This window comes from Lepisosteus oculatus, chromosome 15, assembly GCF_040954835.1.
Source record: "Lepisosteus oculatus isolate fLepOcu1 chromosome 15, fLepOcu1.hap2, whole genome shotgun sequence".
In the NCBI taxonomy this organism is placed as follows: domain Eukaryota; kingdom Metazoa; phylum Chordata; class Actinopteri; order Semionotiformes; family Lepisosteidae; genus Lepisosteus; species Lepisosteus oculatus.
This window is the reverse complement of record NC_090710.1, coordinates 7,146,105-7,172,041: the sequence shown is the minus strand read 5'-3', so window position 1 is coordinate 7,172,041 and position 25,937 is coordinate 7,146,105. Positions and strand designations below refer to the sequence as shown.

General features: G+C 36.3%; 1 protein-coding gene across 2 annotated transcripts; it reads left to right on the top strand.

The window, feature by feature from the left end:
- Positions 1-871: 871 nt before the first annotated feature.
- Positions 872-18,531, top strand: cldn10a (claudin 10a). 2 transcript variants are annotated; one of them, XM_015363639.2, is made up of 5 exons: positions 872-1,160; positions 10,877-11,038; positions 11,984-12,065; positions 12,647-12,754; positions 17,354-18,531. In XM_015363639.2, the coding sequence occupies exons 1-5, from the start codon at positions 935-937 to the stop codon at positions 17,484-17,486; spliced, it is 711 nt and encodes a 236-aa protein (XP_015219125.1). In that variant the 5' UTR covers positions 872-934; the 3' UTR covers positions 17,487-18,531. The 2 variants fall into 2 exon arrangements, with proteins under 2 accessions (XP_015219125.1, XP_006639067.1); XM_006639004.3 differs by lacking the exon at positions 872-1,160 and adding an exon at positions 6,857-7,381.
- The last annotated feature ends 7,406 nt before the right edge of the window (positions 18,532-25,937 follow it).

Here is a 25,937-nt window from a genome sequence, read left to right as displayed (position 1 = left end):
CCTTAGGTTCCTCCCACAGTCCATAAACATACTTATAGGTTAATTGGCTTCTGGGAAAACTGGCCCTGGGGAGTGTTTGTATTTGTCCACCCTGTGATGGACTGGCATCCTATCCAGGGTGTACATTGCCATATGCCCTTTGCTTGCTAGGATACACTCCTGCTACACTGAATTGGAAGAAGCAGTAAGAAAATGGTTGGATGGATTATTAGAGCACTGAATGCAAGCAAAAAACAATGTTAAAAACTAATAAACACTTTTGTACAACCAATTTTGTGATGTTAATCTTACAGTACCTTCTAAACACTTAAGTATTTTTCACATTTAAGTAAATAATTTAATCTACAACATAATTTAAAGGTCATACTGTAACTAACATACTGTAACTCAATCATTTTTGGTCAAAAGGTACAATCACTTAGAGAAACAAAGTACACCATTAGAAAAGCAGGCTCAAAACATTTCTATTCCTCATTGCTTTTTGAAATCTGTTTTCCAAACCTAAACTGAAAGAGGAGAAAGTAGCGTGTCAGACCACTGGACTTTGTGCCACAGTGCCCTCCTTTAAGTATTACTGACATTTTTTGTTAATTTAAAACTTGACAAAGTTAGTTTGGCTTGAAGAGTCCACTTTTATAAAAAAGTATGATTAGGTAATAGACAAGGGTAAAATAAACTGAATCCATTTCAGTGATAGCTCCTTGTTTATTTTATTTCTACCTTTTCCCCCACTGGTTTACTACTTTTCAGTGTTATCCAATCAGTATCATCTGCCTTTTCAGTACAAGCCCAAGCACTGAAGCATGTCAAGATGTCCTACATGTAAATTATTTCTGTGCAACACATGTTCTGCATGTAATATCTTTGCCTTCAACGTTCAGCTTCAAGTATTCTAAGGAGCTAGGGAGCAAAGACAAGTGTCGTCTGCAGCTTTATGAAACCCATCATGTCAACACTGCAGATTCTGGCTTTTTTAGGAGGCATTATTGGGTTTGGAGCTAACATTGGTGCCACGGTTTCAAATGAATGGAAAATAACGAGCAGGGCCTCCTCTGTAATAACGGCTACATGGGTTTTTCAAGGGCTATGGATGAACTGTGCGGGCAATGCCATCGGAGCAGTGCACTGCAGGAGACACCACACGATCTTCAAGCTGGAGAGTAAGTCACATTCACTGCATGTGAACAGAGGAAAAACAGCAAAATAACACACTACATTTGTTATAAAGAGAAGAGATGGAAAATGTATGTTTAAACAAGGATTCTGTTGCAGCTACTGTACATAAAATGTTTTGCACTTGTTTTAAAATGAATAGAAAGTGTTAAGATGAGATAGAATATGTGATCATAATTTGCACTCACCTTTTTTCCTCCTAGTTCTAATTATTTTATTTTAACTTTATGTGGGCATGTATTTTGTCTTCCACTCTTACAACGACCCATGATCTTTGTGCACTTACATAAAGGTAGTTGGGGTTTTTTTGCATGTGGATTTCCAGGATTGTGAACTTTGAATAGAAATACAGATCTAGTAATTATGGGTCAGAATTCCGCTTTAGCATACAATAAACCTCTTTCAGAGAAACACATCCTTAAAAGATCAATATGATTTTCTAGTCAAAGATATTGATCTTAGATAAGTGACAAAATCCCAAAACACTATTTTAAAGAAGGGTGGTACATACATATATAAGATCTTAGTAGCATTACACATTCATTGAATAAACAATAGCGCTGTAACAATGGAAATCATTTGTTGCTGACAAAGATATTAGTCAATCTGCCATTACTTTCTACAATTCCTTTTAGATAAACATTTCTTCAAAAGGTAAATTAAGTCATTTTGGATTAATGGAAATGTACTGTTAGGAAGTAAAAATAAATCAGATAATGAAGAAAATAGGTAATAAATATATCAAAACATGTTTGTAATGCTTTTTAATATGAAAAAAATGTTGCACTTTCAGTGTCCTTATTACAATATCTCTTGTTTATTTATTTATTAATCTACATAAGATTATATTGCTGCCTAAAAATAAAGGAAGACTGTCAGATCTGTTTCAAATGTCTTTTTCCATTTTCGTGTCCAACTTAATTTTGTAGTTAAAGTCTGAAAGTGTACAGTCTTTCAGCCCACAACTAGAAATGATCAACCTGTGTGATGAAATATGACAAAACCTTTACAGGATATTGATGTTCTGTGTGTTGTGCCTTGGTGGCAGGTTGTTTATACCTCAGCTGCATTACTCAGCAATCATGAATAAGTTTGGTGATTTGCCACTATTTTCTGTGTGAGCAACTGGATGTCTCAGTTTAGGTTAGAGTCACTTTTGACGTAGGTTCCTTCTTATTCAAATGTAACCTCTTGAGGAATGATTAAACCTCACAGAGCCATAAAAGCAAGAAGTTGCTCTTTGGTTTTGATAAACTGCCAGGAGTGGTACATACAGTCTGTGCAACAAAAGGCTGTCATTATAACCTTGGTTACATAAATCATTTTATAAATTATTATATAAACTTAAATTATAGTCTATGAAAGAATAAACAGCCAAAATAAGAGAAGACATATTCAGATTTTCTAAACAGCAAAGGCTTTTACAACAGTATTGACCTTTTAAGAAAAACATAGGTCTTTCAAAAGTACTGACTTATCTGTGAGTGAGGGACACATCTTTGACCTGAAGCAAAACTGAAAAGGAACATTTTCTAGTAGTCATGCAACTCAATGAGAATGAGGTAGGAATTTCTAAAATTCTTTGATAAAATAGCTCAAATTATAATTAATTATTTCATTTTGTATGTATTGAATTGCTTTCTTACTTTAAGAAGAATATTACTTTACATTCAGCTTTATACAAGTCTGCAGTCTAGGCCCAAAGTCTGTATCATTACATGGATTGTTTTGACAGCTGCAGATACTGATTCAGTAGTGGTTTGCTGTAGATCAGTTTACTTGTTTCCTGTGTGACTCAACACTACCTCTTGTGGGAGTCAAACAAAATTGCGTCAATGTACTAGCTTTAATCACTAGGAGGATCTCTAAGCTTTTAAAAAGTGATTCTGCAACTGTACTAGAGTAGTCCTGTGTTTTCTGGTTTTCATTCCAAATGAGCTTTCAATCAGTTAAGCTAATTGAACCAATTAACTGATTTTGAACTGATTGTACACTCAGATTCACAGTCTCTTTTCTGTGTGTGATTTTCAAGATAAATAGTAGAACTCTGTTTCAGCTTGTTTTTAAAGTGTTGCGCCTGTATGGCTTTCTAAACAGAAATTATTATTTATTAATTGATAACTGCACAATACAAGTTCTTAGTACTTATTGAGCCCCTTTATTACATTAAATTCAACCAATTTGATACATTTGAGTGACAGGAGAGCTGAAACCCTGTATCTGGGCTTGTGCTAATTTCTATCTTCTTTCTACTATTAAAAGTTTTAAAAATAAAAATTAGCAGAGTTTAAGAGCTTGATGATAATCTACCAATATCTATCAAAGTCTATCAATATATCAATCAAAGTCTATCAAAGTCAACAGGAACAAAAGCAAGAAGTGACAGGGACAGTCCATGACTAGCATAGAAAAACACTATTCTAAAAGAAACAATCTCTTACTTTTTATCAGTTATAATAATAATAATTGCTTACACTTATATAGCGCTTTTCTGGACACTCCACTCAAAGCACTTTACAGGTAATGGGGACTCCCCTCCACCACCACCAATGTGCAGCATCCACCTGGATGATGCGACGGCAGCCATAGTGCGCCAGAACACTCACCACACATCAGCTGTCAGCGGGGAGAACAGCAGAGTAATGAAGCCAATTGTTAGGAGGCCATGATTGGTAAGGGCCAATGGGAAATTTGGCCAGGAGTTATACCCCTATATATTTGGCCGGGGTTATACCCCTACTCTTTTCGAGAAACACCCTGGGATTTTTAATGACCACAGAGAGTCAGGACCTCGGTTTTACATCTCATCCGAAGGACGGCGCCTGTTTACAGTATAGTGTCCCCGTCACTACACTGGGGCATTAAGACCCACATGATTAAGACCCCTGCTGGCCCTACTAACACCTCTTCCAGCAGCAACCTTAGTTATTCCCAGGAGGTCTCCCATCCAGGTACTGACCAGGCTCACACCTGCTTAGCTTCAGTGGGTTGCCAGTTGTAAATTGCGGGGTGATATGGCTGCTGGCATGAATATTCTCATTTCCTTGTAAATTTCACCTGCACCTGTCCTTTTTTTCATTTTGGGTTTATCTTTTCCAATTTCTCTCAACCAAAACTGAAGTTATGACTACCAATCAAAAGGTGCTCAGTTTCAAGTATGTTCTATACTGTAATTTATTGTAGGCTTACATGAATCCATGATGCCAACATTGCTTAGTGGTTTGACACCTGCCAAAATTCTACTAAAAGGCAGAATGTAGTTTATTCTCTGTAAGTTTAATGTGACATTTTAACCTTTTAATTCACAGCCCTAGCTGATCAAGACAACAGATTTGTATTAACTGTATTCATCAATGGCCAACTAATAAACAGGCCAACAAAACTGTAAAAAGGTTTTACAGGCCAATAAATAGTTAAGAACAGTCAGAGTTCTTTAAATAAGCAACAGTCATAATGGCTACAAACATTGCACATTATATAGTGTACTTAGGTTTGCAGAAGGTTTATATATGGTTGCTCATGAAAAAGTCATTTTTAAATTCGAAACAGCGGGAATTTAGAATATGTATATCTTCAAATTCTGAACTGCTAATGGATAGAAAAGAGAGTATATAGAGAATAAATGTTCAAACTGGGGTGATGTCATTGGTGGAGTACCATAGAAATCTGATTTACGGTAATTTATTTTCATGTATAACAATTATCTAGAGTTGGATGTACTTCCTGAAGTTAGCATTTGATACACTTGATGTAGTAAAGTGTTGCAGGCAGATGGCAGAAGCATAATACTAACAACAATTGCATGAAATTGCATAATTATTGGTCCATTTCCATTTCCACCAATTACTAGTTTTGATGGAGCATGTACAGTACTCTCCAAAAAATCAGCATCTCATGAGCAGACTTTTATCATGGACATGGCTTAACATTGCCCACCAAGTTTCAGGCTGTATGATGTTCTGCTTTGACTCATCTTTACAAGGCAAGCAAAGGCAAAACCAATCTCAATATGTATAAACAAAATCATCTATCCTTGTCTTAACAGTTTCATATAATTCAGGGTCGCAGGGGAAGCGGAGCCTATCCCGGCATGCAACATGTGCAAGGCGGGGAATGACCTGGATGGGATACCAGTCCATTGCAGCACAAACACAGACACAAACAGATACACTCTTACCAGGACCAAGTTTCCCAGAAGCCAATTCACCTACTGTACCAGCATGTCTTTGGACTGTGGGAGGAAACCAGGATATCTGGAGGAAACCCAAGCGAACATGGGAAGACTGATGTTTTAATAAATTAATGCAGTAAATGAACAGAATGAAAGGCCTTTGTACTGTGTAAAAGTGTGATAGTAGACAAAAAAGTGCTGACTATATGAAAGATTTAATTTAAGCTAGGAGATCATTCCACAGTCTTGGAGTAACAGAACAGGAAACATACACTCCCCCTCATCATTAGGTTTAAAATCATTACATGCAGGACCTTGACTCCTGAGTCATCGCTTGCCTCACCTTCATTAAATGCCTTCTCCTTCCTAGGAGTTAAGTGGTTAATGACCAACTAACTCAGTGTCATTTTTTAAATTCTAGAAAATGTGATGAGATGATCACGTCCTCAATTTGTGTACTGCTCTTTAAATAAGCTCTTGAAATATTCTGTATATAATGTACAAGCAGCCTCAAACATCTCAAACAAAATATCTCTGAGGCTGGGGGTAAAACTCCATCAACATCAGTTTCACTAGGACCTGGAGTTTGCATCTCTTCCAAAGTACACAATATAACGAGATTAAGTAACCTACTCAGTGAATATAATGTCACTGAGTGAGGTACTTCTTTTTTCCTTAAAACACTGAACCTCCTGCTCTCCCTAATCCACAAATATAGTTGGCGTATGTACACACAGTGGGGCACATGGCTATTTAGAGAATTCTGTAGATTTTTTTAAACTGAATTAATTTGCAAGTTCTGTGAATTTCAGAATGTTTAGTGGTGCTAGACTTTCAGTCATCGGGATTGTTGAAATGTACAGTCTGGTACTGAATGTTAGAAAAAAACAAACTACTATTCCACAGCTAAAGTCCATTGTCAAATACATTTTTTTTCATATCCTTAATCTCCATTCCTCAGCAGCTGAACAATTCTGCGAAGATTACTGGGATGCTGTAATTATTGCTTTCAAATAATGTCTTTTCATATCCTCTAATTAAATATTTACAGTGAGTGGTGCATTTAACTTAACACTAGTCTATTCTTTTTGCAGACATCAAATTTAAGACATCAAAAGTTTTTTGTTTCACAATTTATCAAAATAAAGATATTCTTACTCATATACATTAGCAACCAACATATACCAAGATGTTAACACAATCACTGACATATAGATAAAAGTCATTCAAAAATCAACTTATACTTTCAGGTGTACAGCACAATTATAAATCATTATTTATTAAGGTTATTTAATTTAGGAGAATTTTAATTGTACTTACAGTTCTGTAACAATTTCATACCAAATCCAACCAAAACAAAAGACAGAAGAAAATCCACCTTAAAAATATACACACACTCTTTAGATTAATGACGTTGATCATTATGGCACATTGCTCACATCTCCGCAGGTTTAACATTCACCATCCCCAGTGCAGAGCAGCAGGTGTCTTTCAGAGTGAGAAGCCAAAGGCTATTGGTCAGCATCTGGTGATGCTGATGGACAAACCCCTCCCAGCTGAATGCAAACCAGTCTAGGACATATTAACCTCAGAAAGTTGTAGAGGGAAAGCAATAACACCTCACAGTTTCAGCTTCCCCAGTTTGGTTTCTACCTGATATCTTCAAAAAAAGGAGAGAGGAGTCCATTTGCTGTCACCAGAAGAACACAGAAGATCCACCTACTGGCAAAAAAACAAAACACTGACTTCCATAGTCTGAAGAATTCATCTATAAAGGACTCAAATTCTGAGAGTTTGATTTTTTTCTTGTTTTAAAAATGAGTCACATGGGCACAGAGATCCTTGCGTTCATCCTCACAGTTTCGGGATGGATTCTTATTTCTTCCACATTGCCTACTGACTACTGGAAAGTGTCTTCAATTGATGGCACAGTCATCACCACAGCCACATTCTGGTCCAACCTCTGGAAGACTTGTGTCACCGATTCCACTGGAGTCTCCAACTGCAAGGATTTCCCCTCTATGCTGGCACTGGATGGTCAGCAATGTTTAGTTTAATTCCTTCACATTGTTTTTTTTCTTAATTGTGGTATATTTGTGGTAGTAGAGTATGTTGATAAAGGAGCCTCACTTTCTGTTTTAGTATTTTTCCTAACTTAGAATGAATAGTTTCAGAGATTGAAATATTTAACTGCAATTAGATTCCAGCAATGTTGCTTTGGCAGAGGCTCAAGAGCAATCACAGCTCAATCTATCAAATTCTGAATATGCCAGACATACTGTAGGACACTGAATTAACATCAGAATTTTAAAAGCTCTCTTTTCCTTTATCTTAATGTAACACATATTATCACATCACAGTACATTTTTCTAAATAGCTTGAATGACCAGAAGACAAAGTAAGAAGTATTTTATACTATAAATAAAGATGCTATAAGAGTTGGAAGAGACAAAAAAGTCCTAGAAAATGTAAGAGAGAAAAAACACACCTGTCAAATTTTTAAATCAAAGGCTTTTTCATGTCAGTTTTTGAAAAGTTGTTTGTGTATTTTATAATAACTGTAAAGCGTGTGCAAAACTGTTTGTCTGGTAGTACTGCTCTGTTACAAGGGTCGCTGTCTTAATCAGCTCTCTCAGACTCACAGCCATGCTTCACTTTCAAGTTTCATACTCAAGAAAGCTTCCGGTGAAAGGAAATAATGCAGCCTGAAATTCAGAGCAAATGTTAGTTCTAGGAGAAGTCATTTATTTTTCTAACTGTCAATGTTTAGCATTTTTTTCTTGGAGATTGGGCTATAAATTATGCTGTTATGGGCAAGTAAAGCTATTTTATTCATGCTCCAGTTGCTTCAGGGGTTAACTACCATGCTAATATGTTGTAATAAATCAAGTGCTGAAGGCAATTCTTATTCCCAAAGAAAACCGGGACTTTCTTATTATGTGCCCACAAATTATATTTCATTGTTGTTATGCTTGCGTGCACATATTATTAGATGGAAACATTAATTTTTGCCCTTAAGTTGCATGGAAATGAAGGTCTCATGAGTATGATAGCATATGCTGATCTATTGCTAAATCATACTGAAGCAGATTCTATTTATATTCAGCCCCGTTAGTAAAGAGTAATTAATTAACTGAGGAAAAAGCCTGAGAACATGCATTTGAAGGTGTTTTTTTTTCTTCCATACGAAAGAATCTTATCTTAAAAAGAATGTGAATTAATCATACTAATCTGGATCTGTGTTAGATTAGTTATCTTCCAAGACATCTTAGTTACCTTAACAGTCTAAATGAAAATTCTGCATATTTTCTTTGTTTAGAACACCACTTTAAATTGTACTGCTTGTGCTGCTACAGCTTCTGCCTTGCATGTAATTTATGTATAATGATATCAAATAGGAATAACAAGGACATAAAAAAAGAACAAAGTTACTGTCTAAGGATCTGGTGTTGCTTTAGATTGAAGGTACCATTCTAAATAATCTAAATATTATATCATATCCAATTAAAGTTATGGTTCACCACTTCTGGGTCATGACAGACTTTTTAGTGATTCACTTTATGATAGAAATGGTGTATAGAAACCTGCCTTTTAGAATACTTGTAGTGAACTTAAAGATCAAAATAAAGCTCAGTTGCAAAACAATAATTGTAAAACCTCAGAGTTTAATTACTGTATATTCATTTTGTAGGGCATACTGTACACAGTTCTTGTAAGCATGTCCTTACAATATACTGTATGCTGTAGCTGGCAACAGAATCAGAAATTAATGTTTTAATTTGGAAAGATATACTTTAAATGTTGTTCTTTACTTGTTTTAATGTTTCAAACAGGAAAGATATACTGAAAACGTTTTTCTTCAGTTGTTAAATTTTGTCAGAAACCAGTAATCTGTCACGTGACACCAGGTTTATGTTAATATACCTAATTAACTAATGGAAAGGTTTGTTTCAAATCATTCTTCATTACCATTTATTTTCGAATGGTCACTAATACTTCAGTGAATTTCTCATTAAAAACTTGTAGATTTTTAAATGCTTCGGAAACTTTGCTTTGGTTTTATCCAGAAAATTAGTTTTTTCCAGGTAGGCCAATTAGGAAAGGATAACCCTTTTGATAGGACAGAGTAGAGGCAGATATTGAATATACTGCAAATAAATCCTGGAATGACAGATATTCCAATGAAAAGACATTTTCAGACTTACACAGTTAGATTTAGAGGAGTGTGAGCGGAAGAGAGAGATTTAGTTTTTGCATTTAGAAATTCACACAGTGTCGGAATGCGGTGAATGAAATACCTCCATCACAGTTTGGGTTGAGTAATCTACAACAATATCTACTTTGTGCACTTTGGAAACCACATGTCCTCCTTCTAGCCTGTTGTGAGTTCTGAGTTTGTACTGTATGTGTTATTTCAAATTTCCTATTACAACAGCTTTTTCTAATTCAAATGCGTTGATAAAAAAAAGATTAAATACAATATAACGAATTTAAAATGTGACAGTTTGGAAATACATCATAATTATAAGGGTATTCGTGTCTTCCAAATAAGCTTGTGTTCTTAAATCAGATTTGTGCTTCTTGTTGTCAAAAACTGGATTCCAATATCATTAATAATTACACAACTGGAATATTTAAGAGTACAATGTGGATTTCTAGTTGCATTTTCCAAAACAGCATTGTTGCTCAAAACTTGTATCTTTGCTTTCAGAGCGCTTTCAGCAGAATGGCTTTACTATTTATGTTTTCATATGTTTGTACTGATATATCATTTTTTTCCAGATGTACGTATGTATACACATGTAAAATGTAACATATACTTGTGTTGAAAAAACCTTCAGTGTTACAAATCACTGCTTTCCCAATTATGTCAGATTACAGCTTTTACCTGAAGTAGGGAAAAATAATGCTCTTACAATTATAGCACTGCTGTAGTTTAGGGACTGCAAATAAGCATGTTAACAACTGATTATACAGTTGCAAAGCATTCATACTGTAATGCTCCGGGGTTCACGTGGGTATGCGCCCTCGCTGCTGCCACCTCAGGTCGGCCTCCCACCGTCGGGGACTCAAACCCAGGCCTCCGGCATCACTCAACAGGGACCCAGCCACTTGAGCTAAAGGAAAATCTCCTGTCAGCCAGGCAGCTGCGGTCCCTGCCATTCACAGGGAAGGGCGGTGACGTCACCGCCCTGGTAAACTGGCTCTCATAACCAATGGTGGCTGTATGTGTTACAATACTTTGCGTAAGAAATTATGTTAATGATATCTAATTAAGTCTCCCTTTTCACTAGCTTAATGATGCCCAATTAATCCTTGTTCAATGTAAGTGAAAAAAGACTATTAATGTACTGTAATACGCAGCCCCTAATTCAACATTTTGTTTGCATGATAGGATAAATATTTTACAATTACATATTGTAATTCCTTAGATTGTTTTATTATTGAGCCATCTGCAAGTAACAGCAAATCATCTGTGATCCAGAGGTATACTACAGCTGACAGTAGATGTTTTGTTGTCTGTGCAAACAGGTTACATCCAGGTCTGCAGAGGTCTCATGATTGCATCGGTCTGCCTGGGGTTTTTCGGAGCCATTCTTGCCTTGGTTGGCATGAAGTGTACCAAGATTGGAGGCTCAGATAAGACCAAAGCGAGAATCGCTTGCTTGGCAGGCCTGAATTTCATTATTGGTGGTAAATATTGCCTTATATTATTCCGCAGAATTTGCTTTTACTGCCATTATCATGCATATTTGTACAGATGTACATGCATATAGGTCTGTATTTTATTGAATATAACTTTTGTGAATTCGCTTGTTCATAAATCAGTGTGGCTGTTGGAGTCTTGTTTAGAAGAAAAGCAGAGTGGGATTAAATTGAGGCAAAGATTGGTTGTTAAGCAAAACTTTTAAAGTAACTGTGCCGTAAGCTAGGACTGTCATCATCTAGCTAGTTAATAAGCCTTTCCCCACCCCCTGCTCAAGTACTCACTACCCAGCATCCTTATATCAATGTGATCTTATTTAATACTGTAACAAACACTTTCGGCATTGCCAATGAAAGGCTGGAGATGACTTTACAGGCTCACTGTTTTATTATGCTATACATTACATGGAGGTGTGCTAATTACACACAGACAAGAAAGTGCAGACATCCACTGTACACAGAGGAGGGACTCATGTTGTTTATTCTACCTGCTTTCTATAAGTTTGTGATTACTGTTGTTCATAATAGTTGATCAATGTTATTTTATTTAACTTAAAACCAATGCATTAGTACTATAATTATCATATAAAGGAGGGTTACGTGTGTCTTTTAACCATACATAATATACTGGATATTGTAGTACATTATGCAACAGTATAGGAATGGACTTGTTTATATGCAAATTTGGCTATTCGTGACAGTTCCCTCACCAAACCCTCAGGAATGTTGAGACCCTACAGTGTCGCATATCATATAGGGCATATTGTATCCAGACATATATTTTATGTCAAATTCATATTTAGTCTCTGGATAAGTATGAGAAACTAAAATGAAATGAAGAATTATGCAGCATATAACTATATAATGTGTTGAATGTTGTATTGTAAATGTCCTTAAGAAATATTTTTAATGCCAAAAATTGTGTTTCAACAGGCCTTTCATCTTTAACTGCCTGTTCTCTGTATGCGCACAGAATCACATCAGAGTTTTTTGACCCAGCATTTATTGCACAAAAGTAAGTGCCACTTTTGGTATACTATTACTACTACAGCTTCTAATAATAATGCATTACTGCATAAACAGCTTCTCTGGGATGAAAAATATTTTTGAAATCCTTTGATTGGTTACTTTGTAATACATAAATAAATACCCATTCATTCATTTATTTATCTATTTATTTACTCTTTACACTATTTTATTCTTATTTATATACCTATACTATCTCAACAGCTGCTAATTGACTGCCACTCCCCCTTGTGTGTTCTTCTGTGTTGTTCTGGGACATTATTCTGATTGTTCTAGTGTATTGTGAACTGCAGCCCAGGAGGAACTATATTTTGTTCTCTCTTGTACATTGTGTAAGTGTAGAATTACAATAAAGTGAACCTTGAACCTTGACCTTGTCAGAACATGAATTTTAATAATTGATGCTAAAACAAATTGCTGATGATAATTTATCTCTGTATTTGAGAATGCTATATGGAGTATCCACATTATAAAACTTGCCAAAAATAAGAAGCCAACTAATGTTTTGTGAAGTATATACCTGAATTGTGAGCATTAACTTTTATGGTGTTTGCCTTTATGTTTTTCCAGATATGAATTAGGAGCAGCGTTGTTCATTGGCTGGGCAGGTTCTGTATTGTCCATTCTGGGAGGAGTAGTTTTCTGTTTCTCCTTGGCAGAAGAAGGAACACATGCAAGGTTGTACAAGTCAAACATTTTTCTGAAATATAGTTAATGATAAATACCTTTTGCAATTTCAATGTCAAGTTAATTTGGTCAAGTTAATGTCTCTACATTTTTCCTTAATATCTCTTTTTTTCTGAGCTGCGACAGTGCTGGCAAATGTTATAGCCATTTATCAGCTGAGACCCATCTTTCTTAATATATTTCTAAATATAATGCAAAAACATATGCATGTGTTATTAATGTTGGCAGGGGAGCTCCATATTAAATATGATCTTTTTCATACACACTAATACAAACATTACCCTTCATAATCATTCATACCCTCAGTAAATGAGAAACAAACTGTTGTATAAAAGAAAAAATGATAGATTTCATCATTAAAGATCTTGTAATGCCTTCACTGAAAAAAATCTATAAAAGTTATACTATAATTTTAATAGCATTCAACAGAGTAATTTTTCATAATTTATTTTAGTCCTGAAAACATAAGGGTTAGTATTTTTTAAATCCTCTCCTGTAGGATGCCTCCTGTAGTGTGTTATGAGGTTTTTGCACTTATTAAACAGTATTTTACCATTCCTCCGGGCAGAGATTCTCTGCATCCTTGAGAGTCTTTGGTTTCTATCTTTGAACTACCTTCTTGAGTTTGGACTGCCGATTGGGCTGGTCATCTGACAATAATTAACCATTTGTTGATCTGGATGTATGCTTTGAATCATAGTTATACTGGAATGTCTAATGTTTTTGCCAAATTTGAGCTTCTTTGCAGAAAGATCCAGGTTTTTATCCAAAATGTCCTGGTACAAGTTGGAGGTCATGATTCTTCTTATCTTCCTAGGGCTACAGGACCTGTATATTTTTACCCCCCAAAAAAAACACAATAGACCTCCCCACCCATATCTTCCTGAGTTAGGGTGCCATCTACATGGATTATTTATGTTGTGGGTTTCATGGATTTCCTTCAGGTGCTCCAGTTTCCACCAACAGTCCCTGAATATTGTTTTTTATAAGATCACTTTATTAGCCATATACAATTTCTTGCTTTAGGAATTCATCTTTTCACATACCCCAGCTTGCTCTCCATGAGACACAGACACACAGACAGGGAGAGAAGCTTTGGGTCAGAGCGCAGGGTCACCCATTGTATAGCTCCCCTGGAGCAGTTGGGGTTAGGGACTTGCGCAGGGGCCCAACAGAGTAGGATTCCTCTGCCAGCCACAGGTGCAGATCCTTAGCCACAGTGCCACCAGAATATACTGGTACTGTAGGGTACTTGGCTCCTGGAAAAATTAGCCCAAGCTGTTTGTGTACTGTATGTGTTTGCCCTGCGATAGACTAGCTGCCCATCCAGTGTGTATCCTGCCTTGCATCCATTGCTTTCAGGGATAAGCTCTTCCTTCAATGTAAACCTGAATTGATAGAGGGGATTTGAAAATTGATGGATGGATATATAATGCTAATCTGCATGCCCCAAAAGATCATTGCCATTTAATTTGACTATAATACATAGTTCCAATTGTCATTCAAAAATAGCTGAATTGGGTGGTTGGGTGCTGCACTGATTAGCATTGCTTCCTTGGAGCACAGCTTTGCTGCCTCACAGCGTTGGGGCAGGGGGTTTAATTCCTGGGGTGCTATCTGTGTGGAATTTGTATGTTCTCCCACCTGGCATGTTTGTATGTTCTTCCCATGTTTTTATAGATTTCCTCCACGCACTCCAGCCTCCACCCATAGTCCAAAGACATAGGTACTGTAGGTTAATCGGCTGCTGGGAAAATTGGTCCTGGTGTGAGTGTGTATCTGTGTCTATATCTGCCCTGTGATGGACTGGGTCGTGTATACTGCCTTGCACATGATACTTGCTGGAAAAGGGTGTTGCTCCCTCGTGGCCCTGTATTGGATAAAGCACTTAGGAAATTGATGGATATAGCAGAATTCACAAAATGGAGTTGTCGCTTTTTCTGGTTTGCCATCGAAAGACGCTTCTTCCCTGCAACCTGGCTATGAAAAGGACATTCATAAACATAATGCTCAATAGCCATTTTCATCACTTAGAACCCTTTAGATGCCCAATTGTGTTACATTGTGTTACATTTTTGGATTAACAGTTTCCTCAAAAACAATATACCTCACAGCATGTGAATATACTTGTGTCCTCTTCCTGGCAGGATTACTACTTTGCAAACAACTTTAAATTTTCTAAAAACAGACTCTACAGTGTAAATTGGCTTTTATAGATTCTTCCATAGTCATCCACCCACTTTTTAGAGGTCAATGACCTTTAGCTTTTAGAGCTCTCCTTAACAATGATAATGCATGATACTGTTGAATGGATTGTGTGTTCCCTTCTTTTACACTCCAAGAGAAACAGAAAATCTTCACAGGCTTCTAGATAGTTCCAGATGCTTCCATTGCACTTGAAAAAGGGCAGAATATCATTGCGACTTGTTTTTGTTGGACTTTATTTACATGAAAACATAGAGAAGTGAAGAAATGTGACTTATGTGTTTTCTGGAATTCAATTAATTGTTAATGACAAATGTGACTTTGCAATGCCACAGTTACAATTACAGTATAACATGTTTAGTACTCTTTTAAGTAAGATTTCATTAACTCAATCTGTTATGGTGTTTTTTGTTCCTATTACACTGGGGGTATGAATGAAATCTAGAGGCCACTGTATGTACTGTAGCAAACATGACATGTTAATATCAATGTATTTTTACGTTCATAAACGTTTTAACAAAATGTAATCCTTTCATTTTCTGCTAATGTTGACACCTTTTTATAGGTCTTTGGGCACATTTGCCCTGTGCAAAAACTGAAGATAAACTGTCCATTTAATCATTACTGTGGCGTGTTCTTAGTTTTCCCATTGGACATATATACTGTACGTGGACTTTGTTTCTTTTAGTGCTTTATATTTTAATAAGTTACAAGTAGGAGATAATCAGAAACAAAGCAGTTATGTACAGAGGTCCATGAGCCAATCAAGTTGTAATAACACAAAAAAGCCCCTGTGCCTCTGTTTAGAAATGACAGACGTTTCTAAAGGAGGTGAAAGTAGATTTCCTCTCTTCTTGCTTTGACTGATATTCAGGATTCCATTCAGCTAGAATCTGCCATCATTTTTAATTATTAAGACATAGAGTGCTCATTCTTCCATTTTGACATTAATTTTAATAACAAAATAACTCTACAGATCATTTTCAGTACTGCTTCCAGGGTTATACCAATGATGACACAAGACACATAAATCCTTCATTAAATGAAAGGTTTTCTTTGTTAATTTATGTCAGATCTTATCCACCTGTATACTGAGTGCATTACAAGGTCACCTTGTTTTGTCGTGGGCACAAGGAAAAAGTGACTTTTCAAAAACGAAAAAAGAAAACCATTATCGATGTAACTAAGTGTTCTGCGATACCTTAGATTACAGGCTTTTTCTCAAGAATTTCCAGAAAGATATGTATCAGCACTAGAATTGCTATTGATTAACTACTAAAGAGTGTAGCTCAAAGAAGGGAGAGTTTACCAATAGATTGAAAGAAAAGAAAAGAAAAAAATTTAAGAAAAGGCTCAAGATTAGAAGCTACTGTTCTAAGCAAACCACTCATGTGTGGGACGCATTTGAAATAAAAAAAAATACATGAACCAAAGGTTATTTGTTAATGAAACACTTTCTAATGTTCCAGTATTTTACCAAATTACAACATGACATTCCAGAATGTCATAATTCGAAAAAGTATATGTAAAGCTTCTCTGGAAAATAAATATGCAGTAGACATTGATTCTAATAAAAAATGGCTGAGTTTGAGTGTCATGATGAAATTGTGTTCATTAATCATGAATGGAAATTGAAGAAACTTCTCTAAACTTGCTCAGACTCCATTTACAATTGTTTTTTGTCTGAATTCTTCTGAATATATTAGATTTGGGGCATTGAAGCATCCAGATTATTTGCATGAAAAGGCTTGGCAATGATATACTGCATTCATGATATGCAGCAGCCATATCACCCTGCCATTCACAAATAGCAACCCACTGAAGCCAAGCAGGTGGGAGCCTGGCTAGTACCTGGATGGGAGACCTCCTGAGAAAAACTAAGGTAGCTGCTAGAAGAGGTGTTAGTGGGGCCAGCAGGGGGCTCTCACTCTGTGGTCTATATGGGTCCTAATGCCCCAATATAGTGATGGTAGATGGTGGATGAAGGTGCTGTCCTTTGGATGAATCCTAAAACAAAGGTCCTGAGTCTCTGTGGTCATTAAAATCCAGGGTGTTTCTTGAAAAGAGTAGGGGTGTAACCCTTTACCAATCATGGTGTCCCAATAATCCCCATCTATGAATTGGCTTCATTACTCTGTTCTCCTCCCCACTAATAGCTGATGTGGGGTGAGTGTTCTGGTGCACTATGGCTGCTGTTGCATCATCCAGGTGGATGCTGCACATTGGTAGTAGGGGAGTCCCCATTACCTGTAAAGCACTTTGAGTGGAGTGTCCAGAAAAGCACTGTAAAAGTGTAAGCAATTATTATTATTATGATCATTATACTATAGGTAAAATGAAAGTAGTAGATCTTATAATGCTATACCCCATTGTTTTTCCTTACAGGACAGGGTACACTTACAGTGGAGCATCTTTCATCTCCTCTCGTACTAAAGCTCAGAACAGAGCTGGAGATCTCAAGTCCTCAAGAGAAAATGGCTTTTCTGCAAAACAGTTTGGAAAAAACGCCTATGTCTAACCATCAGTACAGGAGAGGGTACATCAAGGTTCCCAAATCTTTCCTCCCAGTCTTCAGCCCAGACACACACCTTTTTCAAATCTCATGTACAGACCTGGACCTTAACTGCGTAAACCACATTGTTTGTGAAATCACTGTTTTGATTTTACAGCACATAATAGCTTCTGCACTGAATAAGTGGCATTTACAGAGAACTAATAAAGGGAAATCCTATTTAAGTAATGTGAAACACCAATCAAATTTTCTTTTGCAATGATCATTTCCTATTAACTTTTACTCCAAACTTTGTCAGGTCTTATGAAACTCAGGGTAGTTCAGTATTACATCATCACATTTTCTTGGATTTTTAGCATGACAAGCTTGCTTCACAGTATGTAAAATATTGAAAACATTTTTCGTAATGTTTAAGCACTACTTTAATATATTTATCTCAATTAACACTACTTTTCTTGTATTTTGTTTCATTCCAGCTACACTTCCCTTACATCTGCATTCATTACTCGTCGTGTTTCTCTTCTCTTTCGTACTCTGCTGTTTTAAAAATATATAAAAAAATCTTTCTTGGATAAAGGTGAGAAATAAACATGGGGTTAAGCAACACCTTAAGATACAGTACAAGACAGTTGCTTCAGCAAATATTTTGGTATTTGGAAATATAGACCTTATACAAGTATAAATCAAGAATTCTGTCCCTTTCTCTTCCTGAAATATTGCAGCTTAATTAGTTTTTGTATTCATGGTACCACTGTAAAGGAAACATCTACTGCTTTAGAAAAACTACATTGCAACATGTCTTCTTCCATACACAAAATAAAGAACAAGATAAAACATATATGCCTTAATGAGTTTTCCTTACACATCGTGATACACCTCTGAGAAAAGTTGTCCTTCACTGCATGTTCTCTTCATAAACATTGCTATTAATACTAGACAGTATGTTACTTAATTGTTTTAGATGTTCTTTACTCAGTATGTGTGAAGTTAATCAATCTTTAAAAATGAGAAAAGAAAGTGAAACAAATAAATATTTGTACTTTTGTGCTTACTCTTGTCCAGTCTTGTGTTTCTGTTTTGTGGGTCTTTAAAGTACTATATAAAGTCTCCAGTAAACACAACTGAAATATGGCTTGATTTCAAGAAACTCTAATCTTAATTATTTGTACTGTAGGGTATAACCTTTATGTCACCTTGAAGCTACAAATTAATACACTTACCGCACCATTAATCACTAGGCTATTTTAGAAGCTATTTTAATGGCCAGTTGTCAGTGAGGTTTTCTGTGCTAAAGGTTCTGGTGGCACTGGGATTCAGTGGCATGAGGGTTTAACAAGTACTGTAAGCAAGCAAAGCTGGACAGACCTCTTGTTGAAGTACTGCAAGTGTATTTTTTTTCCTGCTGTATCTGTGGTTACAGTACCACATCTTCTTTCCAGTTCTCTAATTCTAATCCTGACTAACTAGTCAAAGTGTGGTTTGTGTACATGCAGAAAAAGGTTATTTCAGTATTGACCTTTATAATACTTAGGACAATTTAATAAATTTAAAACAGGGGTCTCAACTTCACCTCCTGGTGATCCTTATCTCTTTCTGGTTTCAATTGTAGTCAATTAACCTAATAAGTTTCACAATTTGACTATTTTTTAACTAATTAGTTACATCAAATATAGAATTTGACTGCATTTCATTTAAGATATAGTTACATTTATCTACCTCAAAACTGGTAAGAAATATTACGATTGTGCAGATAATTAAATTACTAGACCAGCTCTGCAACTGAGACCATACAGTAAGGTGAACTAAAAAATCAGAAGACATTCTGCTCTCCAGGAACTGAGTTTGAGATCCCTGCTAGAAATGATTATGAAAGACCAGTCTTAGGAGGAACTGTAATAGTAAGCACTTGCCACTAAAGGCAACTGAAAGGTCTCTATCACTCTATGAAGTCTAAAGGCTTGTTTTGTGTAGGTTTGTTAATTAATTATATTATTCATGAGGTGGGTTTAGATTCCACATTCTCACATGGTGATAATTAGTGGTTTTTCAATACAGTTCTTTACACACTTAGGTGGTTGGGTATAGGAAGCAATCAGTGCAGTTTGTGTTTTGTACTGTTCGTACAAAAAAGAGGGGTTCTCTAAAGTTCTCTAAAACCTACTGCATCTTGAAGTCATTGCCCATTGTGTGTGAAATGGCCTGGAGCCAGCTTATCTAAGTGCTGCCTTTAACACTGTTGATTATACCATTATTGCTTAGTAGACTTAAGAAGGTTTTAGCACCAAAATACATTAACACAAAACCTGTCATTAATCATATAGTAGGCATCTTGGAACCCTGCTTAGATATTTAAAAAAATGGATGAAACAAACCTGCTTACATTTGAACTCAGTTGATTGGTTTTCCTTATTTGCAAATGTGCCAGCCTTACTGTAGTTGGGTTATTGGTGATATAATGAAACATATTCAATTTAATATGTCTCATTATATAAATCTATATAATCCATGTTGACACTCATCCTAACCCAAAATATACCAAGGCTTCTATAAATTTACAGTTCTTAATTACCCAGCTTTTGCTTTGAATCCTTCCCTAATTGCGAGTCTAATCCTAAATCGTACATTTAATACTTTCTTCACCTTTACCCTGTCATTAATCATATTAAACACTCCCCAATTCTAACTAATACAACAATGTAAAAGTTTGTTCATTTTATACCTCAAAACACTGTAATAGACACTATTGAAGTGGTTCTCTTCATAATGTCTCATCATTCAATCTTTTCAGAAGGTTTGAAGTTACAATGTAAAATGGCACAAAATAAGCAACATCAACAAGAGTATCAAGCACAGTAATGTTCCAAGTTAATTTAATTAAATCTGATCTCATTTAAACTACCTGAAATAATAAATAGCCAAGTCCTACTCAGACATTAGTGGAAATTTAAAAAAGAAATCACAGTCACCAGCTTGGAAACCTGACACTTGTTTACTGAAGCAGCATGGCAAAAATGGTCTATGCCACTGCCAGCAGCCCCAGGACACCTGCTGAGAGCTGAAAGTATTTGAGAATTCAGATTCAGGTTTCCATTGATCATTAGGTGGGGAAAGACATTGAGTCGCAATGAAAAAAACAACTAAGTTTCCAAATAAGAAAGGGTCCTGGTCACTTTATTTTTGCCATTGCAACTTCAAACCATACAAAAAGACCAGACTAAGACCCTTTCCTTTGTTCTCCAGCCATTCATCCATTTTTTAGCAACTTCATCCCATTCAGGGTCATAGGGGAGCTGGAGCTTATCTTTGTAAGCAACAGGTACAAGGCCGAGTACACACTGAATGGGATACCAGTCCATCACAGGGGCATACGTAGATGCACACACTCACACCAGAGCCAGTTTTCCCAGAAGCCAATTAACCCACCTGTAAGTCTATGGATTGTGGGAGGAAACCCACACGAACATGGGAAGAGCATACAAACTCCATGCAGGTAGCATACCAGGTTCAGAAGTGAACCCAGTGACCCAGCACTGCAAGGCAGAAATGTTAGAATGCAGAAATGCTAATCACTGTGCTACCATGCCACTCTCGTTTGTACTCGTCTTTCAGTATAAGGTATATTACGAAATGTTAATACACGGCTGTTGCAAAGTTCCCACAAAGCTTCCCATTGATATTTTTGTTCTTTTTCCCTTCCTTGGGGCTGGAGCAGTGAATGAAAACATATCAGTTTCACTCTTGAGGAAGGGTCTTACAGTAGTTGCCTAATAGGGGCAGAGCAATGGATGTCAATATTAAACAGGAAAACAAGCAGCTTCAAAAACTCTGCATTCCTCCTGCCCTAATTTTTCAATATATAATTACACAGATTCACTTATTATTAGGGTGTATAGATATACTGTAGATGTAGATACACAGTAGATATAGATATAGATGTTTCTACGAATATGACCTAAAGAACTGGGTGGATAATTGTTCCTAGTAACAAACTCATAGGGGACTCATAATATTTTTTCTGTGATTCTCAATTTCTTGGTTTTCCATTATTTTATACTATTAAATCATTATGTTTGAATGCAAGAGTTGCAAGAATTGATCACATATAAGAAAAACACTACAAGTTATGATAAAAAAATGAAACATCTGGCAAAGTAATTCTAGTTTCATTCTAGACTCTCTAGCTTTTCTTTTGTACGGGAGAAGCTTTATTTGATGCCTATACAGTATATAATATGTGTTACAGAGGCTCATAGAAGGGAGTTTTATTTTTTGTAGTTTAATGAGAGTACTGAATTATGAGAGGTCAAGGTTTCTAAAAAGAAATGCAGTCATTAACCATGATGAGAGTTCTTTACAGAGTGCAGATGCTTGTTTTCCAAACACTACCTGACCAATTCTACAGCCATGTACGGGAATTCGCTGCGCCACGGAACGTGATGCGTCTTGTCGTTAACAATTTTTTTCCTGGAAAAAATCATTTAGCATATCAAGAAACGATCTAAACAGAAATAGTACGAGAAAATCATGCATAACATATTGTATGTTTAATAAGTAAACAATTACATTGCAAAATGCCGGCGATATGAAGGATCTTTCATTAGTTTTTTTCTTAAAGCAACATAGGTAAGGAAAAAGTCTCGTAAAAAGTAAAACAATATGAGGCGTCTAAACTGCAGAAAAACAAATTGCATATCGGTAAGTCGTGTTAAGATACAAAAGGAAGTGCAAAATGCAAAGAAAAAATAACAAAACACCAAAAAAATCTATGTGGAAATAAAAGCAGAAAGTGGGAAAAAAAACTTCTTTCTTCAGTAGGTAATTTCTTTTCTACTCCTGTACACTTAAATTTGAGTGATATAATAAAACCAAACGTGAAAGACATACCAGAGATACAACCATAATTGTAAGTAAAAAATCTTTATTGAACTCTAATTTGGGATACTTTTAAATAAAGTATTTACATTTATGTCTTTACAAATGTAACATATCAAGGAAAAGTTGCTACTTAGTTAATGCTGTTTCCATTATTTTTTTCTAACTGAACAAGAACTATTATTACTATTATTAAAGCCAGCAGCCATATCACCCTGCAACTCACAACTGGCAACCCACTGAAGCTACACAGGTGTGAGCCTGGTCAGTACCTGGATGGGAGACCTCCTGGGAAAAACTAAGGTTGCTGCTGGAAGAGGTGTTAGTGGGGCCAGCAGGGGGCGCTCACCCTGTGGGTCCTAATGCCCCAGTATAGTGACGGGGACGCTATACTGTAAACTATAATGTAAAACCGAGGTCCTGACTCTCTGTGGGTATTAAAAATCCCAGGGTGTTTCTTGAAAAGAGTAGGGGTGTAACCCTGGCATCCTGATCAAATTTCCCATTGGCCCTTACCAATCATAATAATGATCCTCCTAATATGGCCTCCTAATAATCCCCATCTATGAATTGGCTTCATTACTCTGCTCTCCTCCCCAATGATAGCTGATGTGTGGTGAGCATTCTGGTGCACTATGGCTGTTGTCACATCATCCAGGTGGATGCTGCACATTGGTAGTGGTGGAGGGGAGTCCCCACTACATGTAAAGTGCTTGAGTGGAGTGTCCAGAAAAGTGCTTTATAAGTGTAAGCAATTATTATTATTATGTACAATGTTTCAAATGGTTTCACTAGTGAAACTATATTTTCCAGCAAGTTAACTCCAGAGGGCAGTGGCATTTGTAAGGCGTAATCAGCCTTCTTTAATAAATATTGGCCTGCCAAAATATGGCACAATATAGCTAATAAAGGATATCTCTGAAAATCTGGAAATGCATTAGAACCTAATGCTGCAGTAATACAGTATTGCAAATTAATCAAAAGAAACTGACATTTTATTAAAAGAAATGTTTTGATAATTAGCTTTACTGATCAAAACATATTTAAGGTACCCAATACACTCCATTTCTGTGAACCCTGTATTATTATTTAAAACGTGTGTTAGAAATATCAAAGAAGTATATTTCTTTCACCTGCAAAACATAGTTAAACTCTCTGTTCTGTGCATCTAAACAGAAACATTGATAAATTACTTTATTTAACCAACATTAGTTTACTGTAACACCTTACTGGATTATCTCCTAAAGTATTAAATCGGCTTTAGTATGTCCTGAATTTAGTAGCTTGTGTGCTTATTACATGTACTCTGCTTCAACACATCACCCCCATCCTACAGTATGTAGATTGCATGTGAAATTTAGAGTAGACATCAGAGGTCTCCTGCTCATCTATAAGACACTGAATTATATCCCTCGATAGTACTTTAAGGAATTATTGCATGAAGATAGTCCAGCTCTCATCTTTTCTCTTAAAATGTATTGTTCTGGCACTACAGTGGGTGAGGTTTATAGAGGAGGTACATTTTAGGCTGGAGGTCTGAGGAGGCTTTGTGCACACTGTACTGCTGCAGTGAAATTTGCATTCCACCTTAACTCATAATGTCCTAATTGAGCTAATCATTAACTTAAATGAACCAATTTTCAAAGGCATTCAGCTTCAACTTTGAAACACTTTTCAAAGGTCTTCAGCTGATGATTTTTTAAGAGACTTAGAATACCTTCTGGTTTCTTGCCCTGAGCAACTGGAGTTAGGAAACTCTCCTCTATAACTTTCCCACAGAAATTCGTAGTTCCTGAAGGTGCAGAAACACCTGCACAATCTACACTTCCCACATGCCCTGGGAGTTTAAAGGTTGTTCATAAGGTCAGCTGAATTTAACAAGCAAGCATGGAATATATTCAGAGTGTGCTTCAATGTATTTAAAATGGGTGCTGACACAGCATCTGTGTTATTCTAGTGGTGAAAGACTAAACTTTTGTAGAGTATGACTTTCCACTCTTTTAGAAGAGTTTTATAGAGACATTGAAAGATTGATTTCAGAGTAAGTATTGTGCTTAGTGTGGGGTTTTTATTCTTAGAGGGTGCAGTGTCTTCTGGTTTTTGAACATTGAGTCTAATAATTTAATTAATAATTATAACCAGGCTCTGAGATTGGTAACTACACCTTTAAGTGAGTGTTTTGAGTACTTATCTATAATACACCTTTAAGAAGCATCTAGTAATCCTGTGCAAGTCTAAGTAAAAGAAAATCTTGCTATTATTTGACATTTCAGGTTAAAGTCAAATCCAGAAGATGCTGGGTTTTCCCTGCCTTAGAGAGAACCCATGAATTGTATTTTGAGTTGCTTGTCTGTGTTAATCATTTCTAACTGTTTTGTTCAATTCAGGATTACGGGGGAACCAAAGCCTATCCCAGCAAGCAATGGGCACAAGGCAGTGTACACCCCGGAAGGGAAGCCAGACCATCAGAGGACTTACAGACACAGCCACTCTTACACCAGGACCGGTTTTCTCAAAAGCTAACCTACTAGCATGCCTTTGGACTGTGGGAGTTAACTAGAGCACCCAGACGAAACCCAAGTGAACACAGGGAGAGCTTGCAAACTCCACACAGATAAAACCCCAGCAATTGAAGTACTACACTACTGTGCTGCCCTTTTAAGAATTCAAAACTTACTTATTTAGTGACCTTCATAATTACAATATATTAATATTTCAGCTGCTTCCAGTGTTCTAGCCATAGACCAACCTACCTACTGCTGACTGCATAAATGTAAGATTGTATATTGAAACCACAGAGTACTGAAGATACCCGGGCATCATCCGGTGTTGGCTGGGCACACAGATATAGCTACGGTGCTCTGTGTCTGTAAATTGCTCCTGGTTGACAACAGGACACTTTACATACTTTTAGGGTGAAAAGGATATTGTTGGTAGATGTGCTTTTTTGTAAGTTATTGTAACTGTCTTTGATGTTGTATTTTAATTGTTTTTATTTTGGCAAAGGTGCTCTGGCGTGCATAGGCATACATTTGTATTGAATGTAGTTTAGTAAATACTATACTAAGCATAGAAAAGCATCCTCTCATCTATATTGCCTGTAGCTAAGTGTGTACCTTTAAACCTCCACTGCTACTTAAAAATAACCCAAACAATTATTTGGGGAAAAACAAATGTTCTGTAAGTGACTGAAAATCAGAAGGTTGAGGCTTCTGTTGAGTCCTTAAATTAGATAGGGTAATAGCATTGTAGTTAATGTTTTATTATCAGCCACCTGGGTTTCTTTTTTAGTCTCTTTGCCATTTTATTTAATAATTAACATAAATTGCCACTTCTCATACAGCATCAAGCCTCTTTCTTTCACATACTAAGGTCAACATCATTATTCTTCTCCCTCATAAATACTGTTTGTATGGTCTTGGGAAGGAGCACAGACATCCTACTCAGCAAAAATGACCCTGGGAAACCTTCAGGTTTTGGTAGTACACAAGGGACAGCCGGCCACTCCCAGTTAAAGGAGGAAAGCATCTCTCGGATACCCCAGCTAGGGAAAGTTGAAAAGGTTAAGAGAATGACACTGGTAGT